Source organism: Choloepus didactylus, chromosome 22 (genome assembly GCF_015220235.1).
Source record: "Choloepus didactylus isolate mChoDid1 chromosome 22, mChoDid1.pri, whole genome shotgun sequence".
NCBI classification, from domain to species: Eukaryota; Metazoa; Chordata; class Mammalia; order Pilosa; family Megalonychidae; genus Choloepus; species Choloepus didactylus.
The window spans coordinates 10,250,720-10,270,139 of record NC_051328.1 but is presented as its reverse complement, the minus strand read 5'-3'; the positions used below and the strand labels follow the sequence as shown (position 1 = coordinate 10,270,139).

Below are 19,420 nucleotides of genomic sequence, written 5' to 3'. Positions count from 1 at the left end.
GGAATTGGGACCGTACGATGACACGCAACTACTTCTGGGATTAAATGCGGGAGACATTTCCTAAATTTCCAGATCCTCAATTTGCCCAGCAGGCCACCTCCAAGCTGGAAAGTCGCTAGACACCAGAAAAAACGCTGCGAACGAAACCCAGCTCGGCAAACAAGAAAAACCCCAGACTTAATTGAGGGTTTGCACTCAAGACGAAGGGCGCAAAGAAAACCGTAGACCCGGCAGAGGCCAAGGGCGGGAGGGAAAAGGACAAGGGGACAACGACTTGGGCACCAGCCGTCAAATCCCCGGCGGTTTGGGTCCCCAGCCCGGAGGCTCCTTGCGCCGCCCCTCTTTGGGAAGAAACGCCGCGCGCTCCCGGGCGCGCGGTTCCCGTTCCCAGGCAGCCCGGCGGGCATTCGGGCTCCCAGCCGCGTCCCTCAGCAGTCTGACTTGGGAGGGCCGCGCCGCGTCATTTGCATATTCCCCGGAACACAAGGAGGCCTGTAATTTTCTTTTTAAATCGTTGGGCAGGGTTTAGGGCCCATGCTTCCAAAACCCCGCAGAGTTGATGTCGTCCTTAAAGACTCTTTTAAGAGAAGAGGACTGGTCTATTCTTCTGAGCTTTTTAGAAGAAAAGGTGACTCCTGGGGCTGCATATTCAACAGGAGGGAAAAAGCTGATTGTGAACCGGGGTGGGGGACGGCTGGGACGCGGGGGGTAGGGCAAGTCATCTCTGGAATTCAATTGTTTAAAAAAATCATTTATAATTAAAGGGACAAAATAAAATACGATGATCTCATGCATATTTAATCATTCACACATCCAGCTTTGAAACTATTTCCCTGCGTGAATTTTCTCACTAGTAGAAACTCCGAAGTCGACTGCTGTTCGCTAAAACATCTGGATAATGCAGCGCTCAAACTTGTTTAAATTCGAATAAGCTCAAGGAGCCCCTTTGCGGGTTAAAATAAAATAAAAAGCACAAGTTTGGCATGTAATTTTTAAATCGAGTAAGGTTAACGTAATCTTGAGGAGAACTGCAAGTTTTGTGCCACTTCTCTTTAGCCTAATTAAACCTGTGTCATGTGCAAAGACATTCGATATATGGGCTTGGGTTTAATAGAGCAAATTAATTCATCTCGGTGGGTATGTTTCTGCAGTAACACCCTCCTCCCCCTCCCACTGAAAATTTCCCACCAAGTTTACAATTCTTCTGCTGCTCTAGGTCTCTTGTGCAAAATGGAGTCGCAAGCACCGTGGCCGGCAAACGTGTTCGCCGACCTCCGGCGCGGGGCGGTGTCTCTTCCCCACTGGGGACTGAGTCGCGTCCTGACTTTTCATTTTGAAATGAAATATGAGAGTCTAAAACAAGAAAATCAGCCCTCAAAAATACTTTTGAAGCTACTCGAACTCTTGAATTCGAGCCGGGAAAAGTGCTAAAGCGATGACGACAGGCCTGATGGAGTCCACAACAGACTATTTGAGGCAAATGGTCTCAAACTTCTGAGGGCCACTTGTCCAAATAGAGGCCCGCATGAGGGGAGAGTGTCCTCCGGGGCCTTTCGGGGCTTCCTTCACTTCCCCAAGCGGCGGTGCCACGCTTCTCCCCCTCCTTCCCCTAGCCCCCCACCCCTTACCCCCCGGTCCTTCCGCCCACTCTCTCAAATCTCCGGCGCTGCAAAGTGCAGGCTTGAAATTCAGGACAAGTGTGACACCTACCTGCGAAAGAGGGGAACCGTCCCGTCGCTGGTCTCGCGGCCCGGGCCCTGCGGCTGCCAGGGAAATCTCCAGCCAGCACCCCCCCCCCCCCCCGCCCTGCCCCCCGCACCGTCCGGGACGCAGCACTCGCTAATTTAATCAAATTCAACGAAGAGATCATTGCTCAATTTTTTAGGGGTAGTGAAGACAGTGACTTGGGAAAGCCTTCCCCTCCGCATCTCTTAAAGCTCCCCACTCGCATTAGGCCGCTACACCTTTGAAATAGTAATAAGGGCTAAATCCGGCATAAAATCGAACTCATTAGCAAAGTTCACCAGCTGATTGCTTTGCATAAAACACGACACTGATTGGAAGTAATTAGGTTAAGCGACAGCGCTGAGGTGGTGCGTGTCTCTAGCTGGCGTGGCCATCTTTTCTCCCTTCTGGGCACACACTTGGGTCTCTCCTTTCTCCAGGGTCCAGTTTCCCCCAAGCAGCCCACATTCGTGATCCAAATCTGCATTCGAGGCCGGGCCAGGTTCTCCCGGGCTTGCAGCCTAATTATGGTTTCCCTCTGGCGTGCCAGGGTCTGTAGAACCTTTCATTCCCCACTTCGAAAAAAGTTGCAGTTTGCACCTTCTGTCCAAGGCGATGGACAGCTCATTGAGGCGTCTAAAAAGTAATGAGTGGCTCTGATTATGTTAAAATCTCTTTTAATTAAATATTTTGCATTTTACAAAGGTGACTGCAGTTTCTTTTACTTTTTAAATCTAAGAGTATAACCTGTTTGCTTTCTGTAATAATACCCAGAAAAATCAATAGGTGTAAAAAATTAAATTAAACTTGTATTTTAAAACTATGAAACAGTTTTGGGGGAAACACAAATGGATATATTTATATTACAAAAAAAAAAAAAAACATTAAATGCCTGTACAGGTGTTGTGATTTCATAATTTACTTCCAGGATATTGAATTATCAATTTAAATACAAAAATGCTACATTAAATATACAGAATAAGATTTAATACAAATCCTTTCTCTAATCTTTCTTTTCAGTTGGTTGACACTTTTTTGTGTGTGTGTGGAGATGTCTACATTTTTATGTCATCCATCTCCATAGACTATAAACTTTTGAATAGGAGGGATAGTTTATTTTCTCTCTCGGTGATGGAAAAATAACTGCCAAGGCCATGTTTTTAATAAATTATAAAAGTCCGGGACCGACGCAGCCCGCGTATTTTAAATGTCGGACATACCTTTCTTCAATTCATAGGGGGAGTCTTTGCACAGGTCTAGCTGGGACTGGCTCCGCAACATTTTCGGGTCTTTAGCCAAAGCGTCCGCTCGGTTCAACACGGTCTGGTTTAATCCATTGAAATGCGAGCCCGGACCGGTAGTGGGGCCTGGCCCGGGACCGGGGTGGCCGTGAAGATGTCCGAAGGAGCCATAGTTCGTGTAGCCGGGATAGAAGGGCGCCGTGTAGTAGAGAGGCCGGGACAGCACCGTCCCGCCCGGAAAGTGGCACTGCGCCGAGGGCGAGCGCGACGGCACCGGGGTCGGCGACGCGCGGCTGCCACCCAGGGTTTGCCCGGCTACCGGCCCGGCGCACGGAGGGCAAGGGGAGCCCTCGCTCCCGCCGCTCCCGTCCTTGACCTTGTCCGAGGATGTAGCAATCTCTGCCAGAGACCACAGTTTGGGCTTGGCGAGCACGGCCTGCGGCGGCGGCGGCGGCGGCGAATGGATGACCGAAGGCCCGCCGGGGCCCGGGGGCAGCTCTCCCGCGGCTGAGTGCGGGCCTGGCGCCGCGGCGCCTGAAGGGTAGTGAGGGGTCGGCTCCTCCGCCAGCCGCGGCGCCGCTGGGCGGGCTGGCGAGGGCCCGCCGGTGCGGGGGGGGCCAGGCAGCGAATCGAGGCGGCCTTCCGATGGCGGCTCCTTAAAATCCGAGTCGCTGAGGCTGCCCTCGGTCTCCTTGCCCGCGGGGGTGGGCGGCTCCTGCAGACGTTCGCAGCCCGAAGCCGCCTTCTGCTCCGCTCCTCCTGCGGGCGAAGCCGGGGCCGTCAGAGGCGCGGAGGCCGCGCAGTGGGGCCCAAGGCCCCGCCCGCAAAGGCAGAGACCCCTACCTGTACCCCCCAGGCCCCTGCGCCCACACTCCAGCCTCCCTCTTCCCTTCTTAGTCCCTCCGAACACACCCTTTGTCGCTTCCACCAACCTGTTTCGGGGCCCTCGGGGTCGCCCTTGTCCTCAGGCTTCTGGGGCTCGTCCTCGTCGTTCTTCTCCAGGTCAATGTTCTCCTCCTCCTCCTCGTCTTCGCTGCGGTTCCGCGGCGTCCACGTCATCTTGTTCTCCTTCTTGAGGCGCCGGCGCGCGTTGGCGAACCAGGTGGACACCTGGGTGAGGGTCATCTTGGTGATGATGGCCAGCATGATCTTCTCGCCCTTGGTGGGGTAGGGGTTCTTGCGGTGCTCGTTGAGCCAGGCCTTGAGCGTAGCTGTGGCGTCCCGCGTGGCGTTCTTCCTGTACGCTGGGTCCCCGTACGGGTACGAGCCCAGGGGCGCCGCGTACGGGTGATACCCCAAAGAGCCCGCCATGCCTGGTGTGTGGTCGTAGGGAGAGCCCTGCAGAGGACAGGCAGAGAGAAGGTGAGAGCCGGCCGTGGTCCCCAATGCCACCTGAATGACCGCCCCCCCCAAAAAAAACCAACCAAACAAAAAATCCCAAACCCCTTTCCCCGAGTCTCCTGTGGGGAGCGAAGCCACACTGTAGCTTCCCCTGGGGCAGGGCTGGCGGGCACAGGCGGAACGGCACCCCCACTCCCCGAAGGCAGCGGGACCGCCAACTCCCAAGTCCCGTCCTTCGCGGGCCTCCGAAACCGTCCGGGCCTCGGCGCAATACTGTAGGCTCCCGTCTCCCCGGGCACATCCGTCCCCAGCGCGCAAAGGCCACCGCAGCCGGGACCCTCCAGCTGGACACAGGCCTGGGAGGCAGCAACTCCGAGTCCCGCGCCCCGGAGGCTGCACTTTAGCAGAATGGGAAAGGGGGAGGGGGTAGGGAGAACCAGGACATTTTTCTGCTCCCCGCGGAGAAACGCAAACGAAAAGCTGAGCCTTGCCACGGCACTCCCACCCTTCAAAAATGCTACCCCACGGCGCGTTTCCAGAAAGTGCACCCGGCCGAAAAATCCCGGATACACCGCAGCTCCGCCGACTTTTCAGAAATTTAATACCTCCAAATCGGATTGCGAAGATAGGATTACGGATTTGCAACATTTCGGAGGACTAATTAAAGGCGAGGCCGAACACATTTACATAGATTTAGCACGCTTCTGCTCAGATTTCAGGTCTCTTTCTTTTGAACTACTTTTCCAAAATGGCAAATCCACAAAATAAAACTCGTGGGGCGGTCTGGAGCACACGTTTAAACCAAATGCTGCTCTTTAAATGCAGCGACCTCTCCCCGAAAGAATCTTTCCGCCTGCTCCGCGATCCGAGCAAGACGCAACTCTTCTCTCCGAGCAACTCCAGAGTCCGAGGCCGGGGCGAAGCCGAGCGAGACAATCGCCCAAGTTTGCAGGGACCGCGAAGCCTGGCGGGGGCAGTTCGCGACGGCGCTGAGGCCGGTGTCCCCAGCAGCCCACGCCCGCCCCGCACGGCCGGAATTGCCCTCGCCCGCCGCAGATCCCGCTCACTCACCACGTAAGAGGAGAAAGCGGCGGCGGCGGCAGCCGCGGGGTCGGCCCCGTACTGGAGGTGCGAGTTGTAGCCCGGCGAGGGTGCCGTGAAGGCGGTGGAGCCAGCGTAGGGCGAGAATGCGGATCCCGACGACGAGCGGCCGAGCTCATCCGTGCGGGGCCCCGAGATGACGCTGGTGCTGTACGCCGGGCACGAGTAGAGCGCCAGCGAGGCGGACGGCTGATACAAGTAACCCTGCGGGTAGGACATGGCCACACACGGGCATGGGGCGCGCCGCGCCGCAGCCGCCAACAAGCCGGGCGGCGCCCTGCGAGGGCGGCAGGAGGGCACTTGGCCTCCGGCTGCCCCGGGCCGCCGCTCCTCGGGCCCGGGCTCCCTGGCTTTGACTCGCGGCGCCTCCTCGCTTCCCGCGCGCCTCTGGCTGCGGCCGCCGCGCCGACTCCTCTGCGCGCCTTGCTCGTTCCAGCTGTTTTTTTCCTCCCCCTCCCCTTCCCTTACTGCTTTCTCTTTTTCCCCCTCGCTCTTTGCACCGGGGGGCTCTTGCTTTTGGCTTCGCAAAGGTCCTGCCAAGATGCTAAGTTGGAAATTGAGGATTCTGACGCCTTGTGCGCGCTCGAAGCTCCTCCTTCCCGGGGTGTAGTCGGTGGGAGGACTGGCAGGAGCCTCTGGGCGGTCGCAGCCAACCCGGCCGCCAGGCGCGCCTCTCCCTCTCCCTCTTCCTCCCCGGCTCCCTCTCCCTCTTGCTGGCGTTGCCTTCGCCCCTCCCTCGCTCCCGCCTCTCCTCCTTGGTCCCCTCCCTCCCCCTCTCCTCCCAGCCTCCCTCGTCTCCCCTCCTCGATCTCTCTCTTTCTTTCAGACTCTCGAGCGCCGGCCCCAGGATGACAGTCACATCCCAGGCGCGCCGATCGCTTCCAACTTTCCTCCCCTGCCAACTCCCGGCCGATCGGCGGGCCGGGAGCATGGCGGGCCCTTGTCACGGACTGGGCCACTCGGAAGCACAAAGGGAACGGAGCCGCGGACCGCACTCCGGCTAATGCTCTGCTCTTTTCTCGCCACAGTAAACCGCGGGCTTAGCGGATTTCTTGTTCGCCGGGAGGCTGGGCTCCGAGGCAGGTCGCCGCCTACCCCACCTCCTGCTTCTCCCCCAACCAAGGAGGCCCGAGAGCGAGTTGAAGGCCCCAGGGAATGAAGGTCCCTAAGAGAACTGGACGGATGTCCACGCCCAGGGTGCAGGGAGTCCAGGAGGACTGCCCCTCTCCGCCAGCAGCAGCAGGTGGGCGAGAGACAGGCCTTGGACTTCTGCACGTCGCCAGCCGGGCCTTCCTTCCACCGACCCCCTTACACACACACACACACCTGTGGGTGGGGGGCGACACCGGGGTCTGGGACTATGGAGGTGGCCTTTCTTAAGAGGAGAAATAGTTGGTAAAAGCTGCCTGACGAAGAAGCAGCTACACCCAATTAGGTCTCCGGAACTCCCACTACCACCACCATGCCTCCCAGTCTTTTTTCGGGGTTTTCCTTCGGTAGCTCGTCCCGCCAGGCGGGTTGCAGGAGGTGGGGAACGTGCGGGATCCTCTGCTTTTGTTTAACTAAGTCTCCTTCCGCTTCGCCCGCACTCTCGCGCCGCCCACGCTCCACTGCAAACACTCCGCAGAGCAGTGCCCAACCCAACCACTGTTTGTTCAGCGAGGCAAACACCCACAACTGGGTTACAGGCAAAGCCCTTGCCCAGGATAGCCACACAGAATACAAAAACAGACCTTCTGCCAGTCTCTCCAGCCCCCTTCCACGCCCTCCGCCGTCACAAACCACGGACGCACTGGGCCTTTGAGACAGACAGGGGCGCTGGTGAACCAGGAGAGGGGCTGGCACAATGTTGGGCACGAAGCTGGACCTCCGTATATATGAAGACCTTTGTGACCTTTTATAATGCGGCCACACGCAACCCGAAGCCTAACTAAACTCAGTGTTTCTCGCCATGACTTGAACGAGCGCGATACGCTCCTGCATCGGCACACACACACTAACCCACCCCCCCATCCACTCATCTCAGATCTAGCCACACTCTCAGCCGCGCGCCTTCAAGCACGCGCGCTGACTCCTCCCCTCGGCCCAGCTCCTCCAGCTCCGCCCCTCAAACGGACCGATACCTCCAGACTACATTCTCCGAGAACCTCTCGGTCCGCCCAACCCTTTCCCTTACGCTGCCTTTACCTCCGATTGGACTATGGCCTCTATTGGCTCCGCCCCTCGGCGACAAGCTCCCACTTCCCCTGTAGTCACGCAGCCGAAGGGGCGGGACGGGGCGGGACGGGGCGGAGCGCAGGCCGCGCTATTGTCATGGAGACGGGAAGCTGGTGGCTGCTGTAGCAAAGACTGCGAGGCCCAAGCGCTTGCGAGCAGGCCGGGGCTGAGGCGAGGCCGAGCAGCCCAGAGGGCCGGAGCATTAGCGCGCCCACAGCGGGCCAGTGGCAGCGTCTCAGGCGGCGAGGGAACGACTGCTCCCTGGGCTCCGTGTAGGTCCGCGTCGTCGCGGGCACCGCCCCCGGCCGGCCGGGCCAGGCGCATCCCTGGGGCGTCCCCGCCCTACTGCCTTCCCTCCCGCCTCCCGCGGCCCAGCGGCTCCTCAGCGCCCGCCCCCGGCTCCGCCCGCCGCCGTTGGGCCGCCGCAGCCCCTCGCGCTAACGGTCTGTAACGGCCCGCGTGCGCCGCCCGCCGGGGGCTCGCGCTGGCCACGAGGGAGCGTCCGCGGCCCGCACGCCCGCGCCGCGGAGGAGAGGTGAGCCCGGGGTCCCGCAAGTCGTCGCCCGCACCCGGGCCGGGTCCCTCATCCCGTCTCTTACCCGCCCCTTCGCGGCCGGGCTTCCAGTTCCTCGAACCCTGCCGCGCCCCCGCGCGGATCCGATGAATGTGGAGGTGCCCCGCGCGCGTCGGCTTTCGGTGGGACTGGGCCTCGCGAGTGCCGGCCGGGCCTCCGGGTGCCACCGTCCCTGGACCGGCGTGCGTGGGCGTGCCCCTTGCATCCACGCGCGGCCGCTTCACCCGCTCGGCGCTCATCCAGGTGGCTGATTTCTGAAATGGAACCATGAAGGTTTGTGCCACCGAGAATCTGAATCTGTCGCACAGACATCCTCATTACATCATCCTGCCACTCTGGGCCGCACGGCTATTTCTTTTCTTCGCTCTCTTTCTCTCTCTCTCTTTCTCTTTTTCTTATTTTACTCTCTTCTTTTTGATGTCAAGGGCTGGAGAGAATCCTGCAAGATATTGACTCATTTAGAATTTATGTTTGTGTTGCCGTGGTTGTCACCTCCGTTCTATGTCAAATTTAAGACTCATTTCTTAAGGATGTCTCTATTTTCTGCTTTATTTGCACATTGACGACTCTGCTGCTCTGCTGGCCACAGCCTCCTGGCATCGGAGATAGAATTGTGTTAATAGTGAAAGGAAAGGGCTGGTCGGTAGTAGGCAGAAGGAATTCAGATTGCATCCTTCGGACTTTCTCCGCTTTTATATGAAAGTTTTCCCTTTCTTGCTGTTAAACACGAGGTTTGGACTTTTTTTTCTTGTTGGTGGTGATGATACAAACTCCCCTCCCCTATTATTTCCCCTTTCCATTCATCAGCTTTTCCGTTTAGGAAACTGTTCTTTTTTTTTTTTTTTTTTTTAACAGTAGTTTCATTGGTTTCTTGTCACTGAGGTCTTTCTCCCCCATCAGGTGGGAGCTGTCCCCCTGCTACTCGTCCCCGGTTACCAAGAGGACATTTCTTTTTCTTGCTACATAGTGCATTTCTGAACATTTTAACTGACACTAGGAATAGGTTTGCTCTGATTGTTTTTAACGTAGGGCTTTAAAATTTTCTAATTTTAAAACTCCCTTAGGGTTTATTGGTTTGTCATGTCTGCGGGGATCCATTTATGCATAACTCTTAAAAATGTAAAGCGTTAATAAAATCAGATCCACGTTTGTATTGCTAAGACATGGTGGCGGAACTAGCTCTTCGAGTTTGGGCTGTACAGTTGTCATTGTTTAAATCAAGTGCAAAAGAGGTTATTCCTGTTTATTTAGTGTAATAGCTATTTACAGTTAAAACTTTAAAGACTCATAAAAATAGGTCTCCTGTGTTTTAAAAATGTCATCATTCTTGTGGGAGAGAGACAACACCAGCACCGGGAAAGGCAACAGATTGCTTCTGTCACATAGCCTTGCTGTTTTGAGTGTGCTTAAAGGATTATGATTGATAAGGCTGTCCTGCCAGAGAATGTTGACACAGGTGTGCTTCGTTATCTTAATTAAGATCCTGAGAAAATGTTGTCTATAAAATGGTGACATAAGAAGGGCAGCATATTTTTGTACAGTTTTGCTTTTGGATAATTTAATTGCACTTGAAACCTGTCTTCGAGCTTCCAGATTTTGTGAGCACTTTGGCAACAGAAGTTTTAGCGAGAAGAAAGAGTTTAATATTAAGTGTCCTGGCATGTACTAAAACTACTTGTGGCTTTTTGGCAATGCTTTATATTGGCTTTCTTTGTGCTCTACCTTTGTGAAATAATGGTTGTTAATTTAGAAAGAAAAGCATAAAATGAGCAGTATATTGTTAAGCAAACATTTATTAGCTTTCAGAATAAATCTATAGAGGAAGGCATGATAATGTACGGAAATAGGAATGTAATAAAAAGGTAAACATACTAGAAATTGATGCCACTTAATTTTTTTTGAAAACAGTTTCCTAGAATGTTTCAATGATCTAGAACAATTTCGTTTTCATATTGTCAAGTACCTTGTTACACCGTTTGTGAAAAGCTTTGTTTTTATCTGCCAAAATAGAGGTAAATACCAAGAGGACTGTTTATTTCTTCCAAAATATTCTTCGATAAATTTGAATTGATGAGCAAGTGAATAGAGTGTATTTGGTCTTTTAGTAGTTTAAGGATCTGAATTATAATCTGAATGACCACTAAAATAATATTACTGTCCTTTACTCCAAATCTGGGAATGCAAAAACAATAGCAGAGCAGATGCTGATGATTGTATTACCCTTGGCTTACCCAGTACCTTATATGGTTTATAAGTATTGCATTAACATTTTCCTGCCTGTCTTTGTAGCTTATGCTCTCCTGGACACTACCTGTCCATCATGTATATGTAGAGTGTGTGGTTTTTCTTTAATATTATGACTCATTGGAGAAAGAGGAAATGAAAGTGGAGGAGGCAGTAGGCATATGATCAGAGAAGCCAGGTATAGTCACAGCTCATTCCTGACTCCAAGGAAAATTAGCCGGCTGTATTTTACATGGTAGACTAGAATCAAGGAAAGATTTAGATTTGTTTTCTGAAACTAAACCAAAAGCATTAATTTTGAGATCGTTGCTTTAGACATCCCCCAACTCCCCATCACAATTTTTTTTCTAACAGCTAAGACCAGCATCTCTCTGCTGTTTTCCAAGTGTTATTTTCAAATTTGATATGCTGTGTTAAAAGAGATGAAATAGGAACATGAGCTAATTACCTATCATCCATTTTAATGAATAATAAATAATTTTTCATATATTTTTACGTTATAGAAATCATAGGAAATTTTTGAATGCTCTTCAGTTGATAATGTGGAAGTAAATGAAATCATGTAATCCTGAGTGAATTAAACATGCTTTTTTAAAATAGGTTATTAAGACAGTATAATACTTTGAAATAATATTTTAGCTCTGAGATAGCACAACCTATTTTCAGTGGTAGTATCTCAATATCTTTGGATCTTTCCCTTTAGTTTCTACATTGTGTTTATTCCTGTACTATTAACATCTTTTGGGTAGACTTGCTAGCTCGTTATAGAGAATAGTTTTTCTTTCAAAAATAGCAACCGATGCAACTCTAACACCATGTAAAAGCTAGGAATTATTTTTTTTCTTCAATAATGACACTGGTTTGCTTCCACAGCCTACTCTGAAGTATGATACTGATGACTTATTTCTTCATAAATCTGCAGTATTTTTATAGGTATAGTATACTGAAGCACCAGTTTAGCTTGGCAAATTAACTTAGCCACTTCAAAATTGAAAACAAGTATATTCTAATGTAGGTTGAGTTTAAGTCCTTATTATTAAGGATGCACTTAACATTTGCTCAGGAGAATGGAATATAATTTTCTGCTGCAGTTGTAATTTATGTAATCCATTTTTCTAGCCTTTTCTCAAGCTAATGATATTCCACATCTTGATACAACTTTTATTTGTTTATTTGCCATAATATGGAGTGATACCTTGGAGAAAATTGGATTAGATATTCCTATCTAATATCCCAGAAGTATTTATCTAGTCTTTTGTGTTTCCATGAAAAGAATAATTTCCATTTTCTGTGCAGGTGATAAGTATGATGTTTCCATAATACATTTGGATATTTTCACCCAAGTTCACTTCTGAAGTATAGGGTTCCTCCAAATATTGCCTGAAATTTTGTCCTTGCACATCCCCAGCCTCATGTGTAAGTGAATGTCTGCGTATGGTGTGCTTTTGTGTGAAGTAAGCCAAAAAAAGCAACAGGGTTGGTTTTACCAAAGTATTTATGTTGGTAATAGGGGCTAAGTATATATAGATGTAGAATGTCACATGAGAGATTTGATTATTAAAATTTTACTAATGCATTAAACAAGGATGCAGTAAAAGAAAATTGAATCTTCCAATTGCTCTAGTTTATTTTTACTGACATCATTAGATAATGAAATGTTTTTCATAAAAAATTAAGATTAAGCATTATATTTTATAAAGATAGAATTATTATTTTAAAGGAAATAATCTGTTTATACCAAATCACAGTCTTTGATTATTTTAATTATCCAGTTATTTTAAGAATAAATTTAGTGGAAATATCAGCTCCAGTCAAGGGTACCAATCTCTTTTAAGGCACAGAATATACAGGTGTGTTCTAAAACTTGTCATTTCTCACTTAACAGAATACAGGTGAACTGCAGAATATTTGTGTTGTCTTGTCGACAGGGCAAAAACTGGTCTTAGCGATATAGAATGTTTTATTAAAAAAGAGATAGTTGTATGACAAAAAGGGTAAAAATAAGCTAATTTTACAGAAGGCTGTTATAGTTAATACAGCCTCCAATAGAACTAATGCTTCTCTGTGAATAATTTCAAAGACATTAAAATGATTTTTTAGAATCATAGTATGAAGTAATATATAATTGCTTTTAAATGACTCACTTGTTTTCCCGTATTGCTGATTGGGTCCTATGGAAATGAAGTTTCATATATGAACAAGCACCGAATATTATAGCAAATTAAAAAACACAACACAAATATAAAGAAAATGTTAAGCCGCTAAAGCAATCTGATTTCTCTTTGTTGGCCTTTTAAGCTTAGTTGTTTTTCTTAAAACCACACCTTAAGTGGTTGAATTGAAAAGATAACAGGACTGTTTTTTTCCTGTTCTATGGATAAATATAGGAAAAATCTAAACATATATGCAATCAGTTGAGTTTTAATCTGTCATCAGCCAAAAATTATTATATTTCACATGGTAAATGTTTTCCATTGCATTATGACTCTAATACTTTTATATATAATAGGTGTATGTGTGTGGGATTTCCCCCACTCTTTTAGAAATATGAAGAAAACATATCCTGTCAGAAATAATGGGTTATGGTTGATTAATTGAGAAGGTTGTACTAAATGTTCTCTAGTGGAAATAGCTAAAGAGTATGCTTTTTGAGAAATGTATCATCCAGGAATAAAATCAATTGAAGTATTGGTAATTAAATTGTAATTCCATGCAGGAAGGAAATGGTACGAAAAATGAAGCTAACTATTGCTGTTTTTCTCTTTAAAGAGTCAACAATCTATAATGGAGCTACTGTACTGGCTATTGGAAGGGGAAGATTCTGAAGATGGGGAGGTAATATCTCTTTTAAAAGAATACTCTCCTCTGTAATCCTGAGCCTTTATTACATATAAGAATTTTCTTCAGTGGACAGCAGTTTCTTTAAGTTTGGGATGTGGAAACTATCTGATTTTCCTCTGCTGAACTTTTGAGCCTGCCTCTCCTAGGGCTATGGGCAGTGTTCAGAGAAGCTGAGAAATACCATTTATACTTGCTCAGCACCCTTAAAAAATCTTCCTTCTAAGAATTAGATCTATGATGGATGGTGTCCTACCCAGTTCTGGGAGATGGCATTTTAGTTTGTGGTTAAGATATGCATGCATTTAGCACATTGCTTAACTGTCCTCATTTATTTCCCAGTTCTTTGTTGCCTTCACTTGGGAGATGTGTTTCCTGTAGGGTAATTTATGGCCAGCCACAGCCAATCTCTGAGTGGAGGATTTGGTGGTTGACCAGGGGTTCTAGAGCTCAGCTAGTTGGGCCTTGCCTGGGGTGCTCCAGGATATTGAAGGCCAGGAGATCAGGCATATATGTTCTTTTCCTGGTTCAGAGCTTTAGGTCCCTTTCCATTTTCCTATTAATCCTAGGCCATGGGTAATACTTTCCTTTTCCCCTTGCTAGAGATTGGCTTGCTGCTTACTTTGCAGCTGTTGCAGGGATTCACGTGGAATAGAGGATGCTGTTACATTCTGGATGATATCTTTGATAGTTTGCCAGTGTGCTTTTCTATTTAAAAAAAATAATAATTTGAATGTTAATCTAATATTCTTGAAGTACAAAAATTGGGTTCAATTTGTATCCATAAGAAAAGCTTGTATTTTCTGATGCTGTGTTGCCACACTGAAAATGCAGGTTAAATTAAAAACAGAGTAAAACCCTTTTATAACAGACCAATTGCAAAGTCTAAGAATGTTTATATAGGCTTAAATTGTGCAATTTTATTTCTATTTATTATTTTTTCTTTTTAAGAAAAATCATTTGCCTTTCTAATAATTAAAAATATCTATGCCCTGAACTGTATCTATAGGGAAATTTTAATAGAGCAATAAAAGGCATCCTGTTGTTTAATTATGTAATTAGTAAATTGGTAAGAAATGTGGTAGTTAAAACCAATTTCTTCCATTAAAAGAACTAGGGTACCATTAAAACAAAAACCTTCAGGAAAAAAACTCTTTAATCTTTAAGTTAAATAATATATATTTTGGTTAACACAACAGGAAGGGGAAATGTCCCAGTCTCAGATTCTTTTATTCACGAAGCCAAGGAAGCCATTAAAATATAGTTTAGAAAAAAAGGATGCTATCAAAGTTATTCCTTAGAAAGTAGTTTACGTTTGCAAAACAATTCAAAATGATGGTCTTGATCAATCAGCTTTTACACCCCATGTTTTTAGTAGGCTATTAGTCCAGCTTTTAAAGTAGTAGTCTTTGGTACAGCTTCTGTATGGAATGAAAGGGTATTTTTGAATTGACTGTGTCTTGCTGGTCATCTTAAAAGCTGCTACAATATTACAGAGTTAAAGTGCAATATTTATTAATAGAAGGAAAATATAAAATTTAATATCTGGGTGACTGAGACCTTTAAACCTACTTAACCAGTATGAACTTGACATCTGTGATACTCTTTTTTTTAATCTTTGTTGTGGAGAGAGAGAGAATTGTGGACATTCTGCAATCCAAATGTCTTATTTTTTTAACTCTAAAATTTTATTCTCCTTAATAGACATTTAAAGTAAAAGATATGCATGCTTTTAAGAGTAAAATTTTGAGCTATGGGTTAATTTATTTAAGCATCGTTGCATAGAAAAGCAGCACTGATTAATTTAGAACTGTGAAAGGGGGCAGGTAAGACTGTTTTCAGCTGAAATTTACTATTGCAGCAACCATTTAAATTAAATGTTTGTTAACATAATAGTGATGGCATTTTCTCCTCCTCCTCCTTGTGGTTTTGTCCAACTAGATGTTACAGTGGCAGTTGCACTGACTGTTAAGTGTTTAAATGATGACACCATTATGTGAAGTGATTTTGAAATGAGAGATTCCAGCCAAGAATTACATCTGCTCCCATCTCCTTCAAATCATACTCTCTGGCAGTACAGATTATGATTGATTTGTTTGTGACAGATTGCAGGAAACAGTCATTGATTTTTCAATATTTTACCTTAAAATTATTTACAGTTGTAACCATGGGGAGGTATTTCCATGGGCTGTCAGCCCCTGAAAGACTAGGATAATATTCCCTGCTCTCTGACAAGACAAATTACCTGTAATGAGTGCAGTAGCTGAAGGGTATACTTTTATTTTAAAATATGTCAATAACCCCAGTGACTAAACGAATATTGATTTAGCATAATGAAGCCTGAGTAATGTGAAAATGAGCTTTTTCAAGGCGCATGGTAAAGTCTTTTTTCCTCTGGTTGCAAGAAGCTTTTCATTCTTTTCAGCTAGCTAGTAGAAATACGGAGTTTTAAAGGCAAACAGTCAGGAATCCTGGTATTCTGTTTGTGGTAATCAGGGTCCAGATATTTTGCCCTTGCTTTTAGCGATTTTTTTCCAAAGCTTATTTTGAGCATTACTTTTCATCATAGAATAGCTATTGATTTGCTTGATGTTATCTTTAACCAAATTAATATTTTTACAATTTCAATGTAATTTGCATTGGAACATCTGTCTCTGAATATTAAAATATAACTATATATACAGTCATTTGTAGATTACACAATTATCTTTAAGATATTTCAAATGGCTGTGTATAATGTGCCGTATTTTATAGTAGAATAAATCTCAGTCTCTGGACATCAGATTGCTTTTTAGTGGAAATGAAGATTAATCTACTTTAGTCCTGATTTTTTAGGCATCAGTGACTATTTTCATTTTTGTCAGATTTGTTTCCTTTTCTACATAATTCTCAACTTTTTGTGGATCAATATCCTAATGCATAATGAGGTCCTTCATTCAGGAAGGATAGTAGAGAAGCATATATGTTTATGTTTATAGTCCATCAAAGAGCCTGAAGATTTGCCTGAGTAATTATCTCCGTATCTGACTTGGTAAGGGGAGAACAGGGTAAACAATGCTGAAAATATGTAGCAGAAAAGCAAGTATTTGAACAAGATGCCCAAATGATATTTTAATAGAAACCTAACTCAAATTTATGGTAACTGATAGTAGTAAAATCTTATTAAAAGCAATAAGTGAAATCCTTTTAGAAATTAAAAATTGGTTATGATTTAAAGAAAATTCACATGGCTCTTTGTGAGTGGTAGTTCTCTCGTAGCATGGCATTGGAAATGTTGCAGTAAAGTGGAAAATAGAAACATTTCTTTTAATGGAAAAAAAGGATAGACTCTAGAACACACAGTTATTGTTTTATTTTCTTCCACGAATTTGCCTAAGGGTGTGACACAGTTGATCTCTGTGGTTCATCTTAGTTGTGTCCTGCAGTAAACTGGGTGCTTTATAAAATACCAAACCCATGATTTCATATACTGTAAGATTTCATTTCTCTGTTACCCCCCTCCAATTCTTTCCTTTTTCCAGTAAAAGAACCTTTGAAATTTAGAAGTCTAGAAATACCACCATCATATATCAAACTGTGGCCCAAATTCTTCAACTATTAATTTGGTTTATGGTTATTAAATTGGTACAGTATTCATAGAATTACTTGTGTCTTCCAGGGGAAAAGAAGAATATAGTTTTTTTAATTAAAGCATATTTTCTTCAGATGAATCTGTGCTAAGAAAAACCCATGTATTGATGTTCAGTTTACTTTGGGGTAAAATAACAAACCTATTATAGTCGACACCTCCTGACCCTATCATTGAGTTTAAGCCTGTGTTCATTTTTCAGGACATGTATAGACTGTTTTTATGAATTAAATTTAATAAATATGTATATAAAGTAAACTATAAAAAAAATGTTTTCTTTTGGCTACTATACCTTTCACATTTCTTTTCTCCCTTTGGGAAAAAAAAAATACCTTGCCCCTGTTCTCCTTTAGGGAAAAGCAATTTATGTAAAATATTTTTAAGTTGATGTAAGTCATTGCCTGGGGTTGGTTAAAACATTTGTTTTCAAAAGGAGAAAGTCTTCCCTTTTTAAAATCTTTCTTTTATTTGTATCTATTAAGATAAACAGTTTGCTTTGATATGGTACATACCAATCTACTTAGTTAATTTTTTTCTAGAATTCATTTTACTGTGTTTCCTCTGACCTTCTATGATACCTTAATATAGGAGCAAATTAGCATATAATTCTATTTTCCGTGTGACCTCAACCAGTTGCTGAATTGTACCACCACTGTTGGGGGGCTGTTTGATAGTTTGGGTGGACTGTAGCATTAAGTGTTTGTGAATGTTCTGTGCATCCTGTATAACGTGTAATCTAAAATGTTTTAAAGAAAACAGTTAAAGGAGACACTTCACCCCTATTAGCAAGTTATTGAAATGCCTCCTAAAGGTAGCATTTTTAATTAGTGTGCATAATTGATTAGTGATTTGTCTTCTCCCAAGCATAAAGCAGCATGGCAAAGTTACGGGCAGTAAGTGAAGTCTAAGATATTAGGGATTGATGGTGAAAATGCTCATGACAACTAAATGGATTTTTTTTTCTTCTAGATTCACTCATCGGTCTTTGAAATTTCCTGTGGTCTGTTTTAGTGTAGATGCAAAGGACATGGAAAAATCAAGTGCTCAAGTGGTTTGAATATGTTTTGGAAAATACTTATTTCTAGACTACAGTATTTTTCCAATTAAAAGCCTTAGTTGTCATGCAGAAGAAGGCTATGGTCTTCTTGAATCACCAATTTTATTGAAAATGATTAGATTACTGTAGAGTGTTACCAAACATTTTGTGTTTTAACCAAAGTATAGGAAAAAATAAAATCAATTTTATCTGTTGAGTTTTTTTCCCCTAATATACCTTTATTGGATTGAATGAATGTGCCTGGAAAAGAGGGTTCAAATAAAACTCTTTCTCCATCATAGTAATTCTTCCTGGCTATCTAAGAGTAGGTTTAAAATTAGTTTCTAATGTGACTCTATTATATTTATGAACAGCAGAAGAACTTAAAGCCATCTGTATGTATATTTTAATACTGTATATTAGCCCTTCTGAAATAGAACATTTCTTCCTTGAACAAATCTCTTATTAGCTCAATTCAGATTTATACAAGAAAAAGTCAGTTTAACTGACTGACTGTTATATGCTTGAACGTTTGATTTATGTAAACAAGGTTGAAATTTAGTTCTTTCACAGAGTTCCTACATTTGGGTAGACTGAGGAAAGAAGGGTTGCCTCGCCATTGGAAAATTCCTGTTGTGGACTTTGGCTGTAGGAAAATGGAAGGATTCCTCCGTGGCCGCAGGCCTCCTGCCTCCCTGGTATGGGCACCTTGAAGGGCTTTGACTGACTGAGGCTGCCCTCAGGGAGGGAGCTGGGGAGATGGGCAGATGCTGATGATGCTTGCAAAAAGTGCTACCAGTTGTTTTGAGAGTGACCTAGCTTGTACTTCCTTCATCTGTGCCTATAGTTTTTTACAATGAATCCACTAGCTATGATTTATTTTAGGTAGATCAAAGTAAATACATTAGGCTAGAGGATTTGTTAAACTTTTTATTTTGATACAATTGTAGATGCACATGTAGTTGTAAGAAATAATATAGACAGAACCCATGTTTTCCCAGTGGTAATATTTTGCCCAGTTTTCCCCAGAGGTAACATTTTTCAGTATAAAGCCCAATATCACAACCCAGATATTGGCATCGATATAGGCACGGTACTGAACATTTCCACGACCACAAAGATCCCTCATGTTCCCTCGTCCCCTCAGCCACGCTCATGTCTCTCCCACCCTTACCCCTTCCTTCATCCTGGCCACCACTGCTCTGGTCTTCATTTCTATCATGTTGTCATTTCAGGGATGTTGAATGAAAGTATACAGTATGTAATCTTTTTGGATTGGCTTTTTTCATTCAACATAATTCTCTGGGCATTCACCCAGGTTGTTGCAGGCATCAGTAGTTGGTTCCTTTTTATTGCTCAGTAATATTCCCGAGTTGGAGGCACCACAGTGTATTACCAGTTGCGCCATCGGGGTTGTTTCCAGTTTTGGACTATTATGAACAGAGCTGCTATAAACATTCATATACAGGTTTTTG

At 45.2% G+C, this 19,420-nt stretch overlaps 1 protein-coding gene and 1 long non-coding RNA gene across 2 annotated transcripts; one reads left to right on the top strand and one right to left on the bottom strand.

Annotated features, from left to right (window-relative positions):
- Positions 1–2,620: 2,620 nt before the first annotated feature.
- Positions 2,621–5,920, bottom strand: IRX5 (iroquois homeobox 5). The gene is made up of 3 exons (XM_037816267.1): positions 5,379–5,920; positions 3,899–4,304; positions 2,621–3,725 (listed from the first exon to the last, which is right to left on the bottom strand). The coding sequence occupies exons 1-3, from the start codon at positions 5,625–5,627 to the stop codon at positions 2,929–2,931; spliced, it is 1,452 nt and encodes a 483-aa protein (XP_037672195.1). The 5' UTR covers positions 5,628–5,920; the 3' UTR covers positions 2,621–2,928.
- Positions 5,921–8,040: 2,120 nt separating this feature from the next.
- LOC119519008 lies at positions 8,041–18,265 on the top strand. Its single transcript, XR_005213919.1, has 3 exons — positions 8,041–8,160; positions 13,213–13,278; positions 17,879–18,265. It is a non-coding gene; the product is annotated as an uncharacterized LOC119519008 (long non-coding RNA).
- The last annotated feature ends 1,155 nt before the right edge of the window (positions 18,266–19,420 follow it).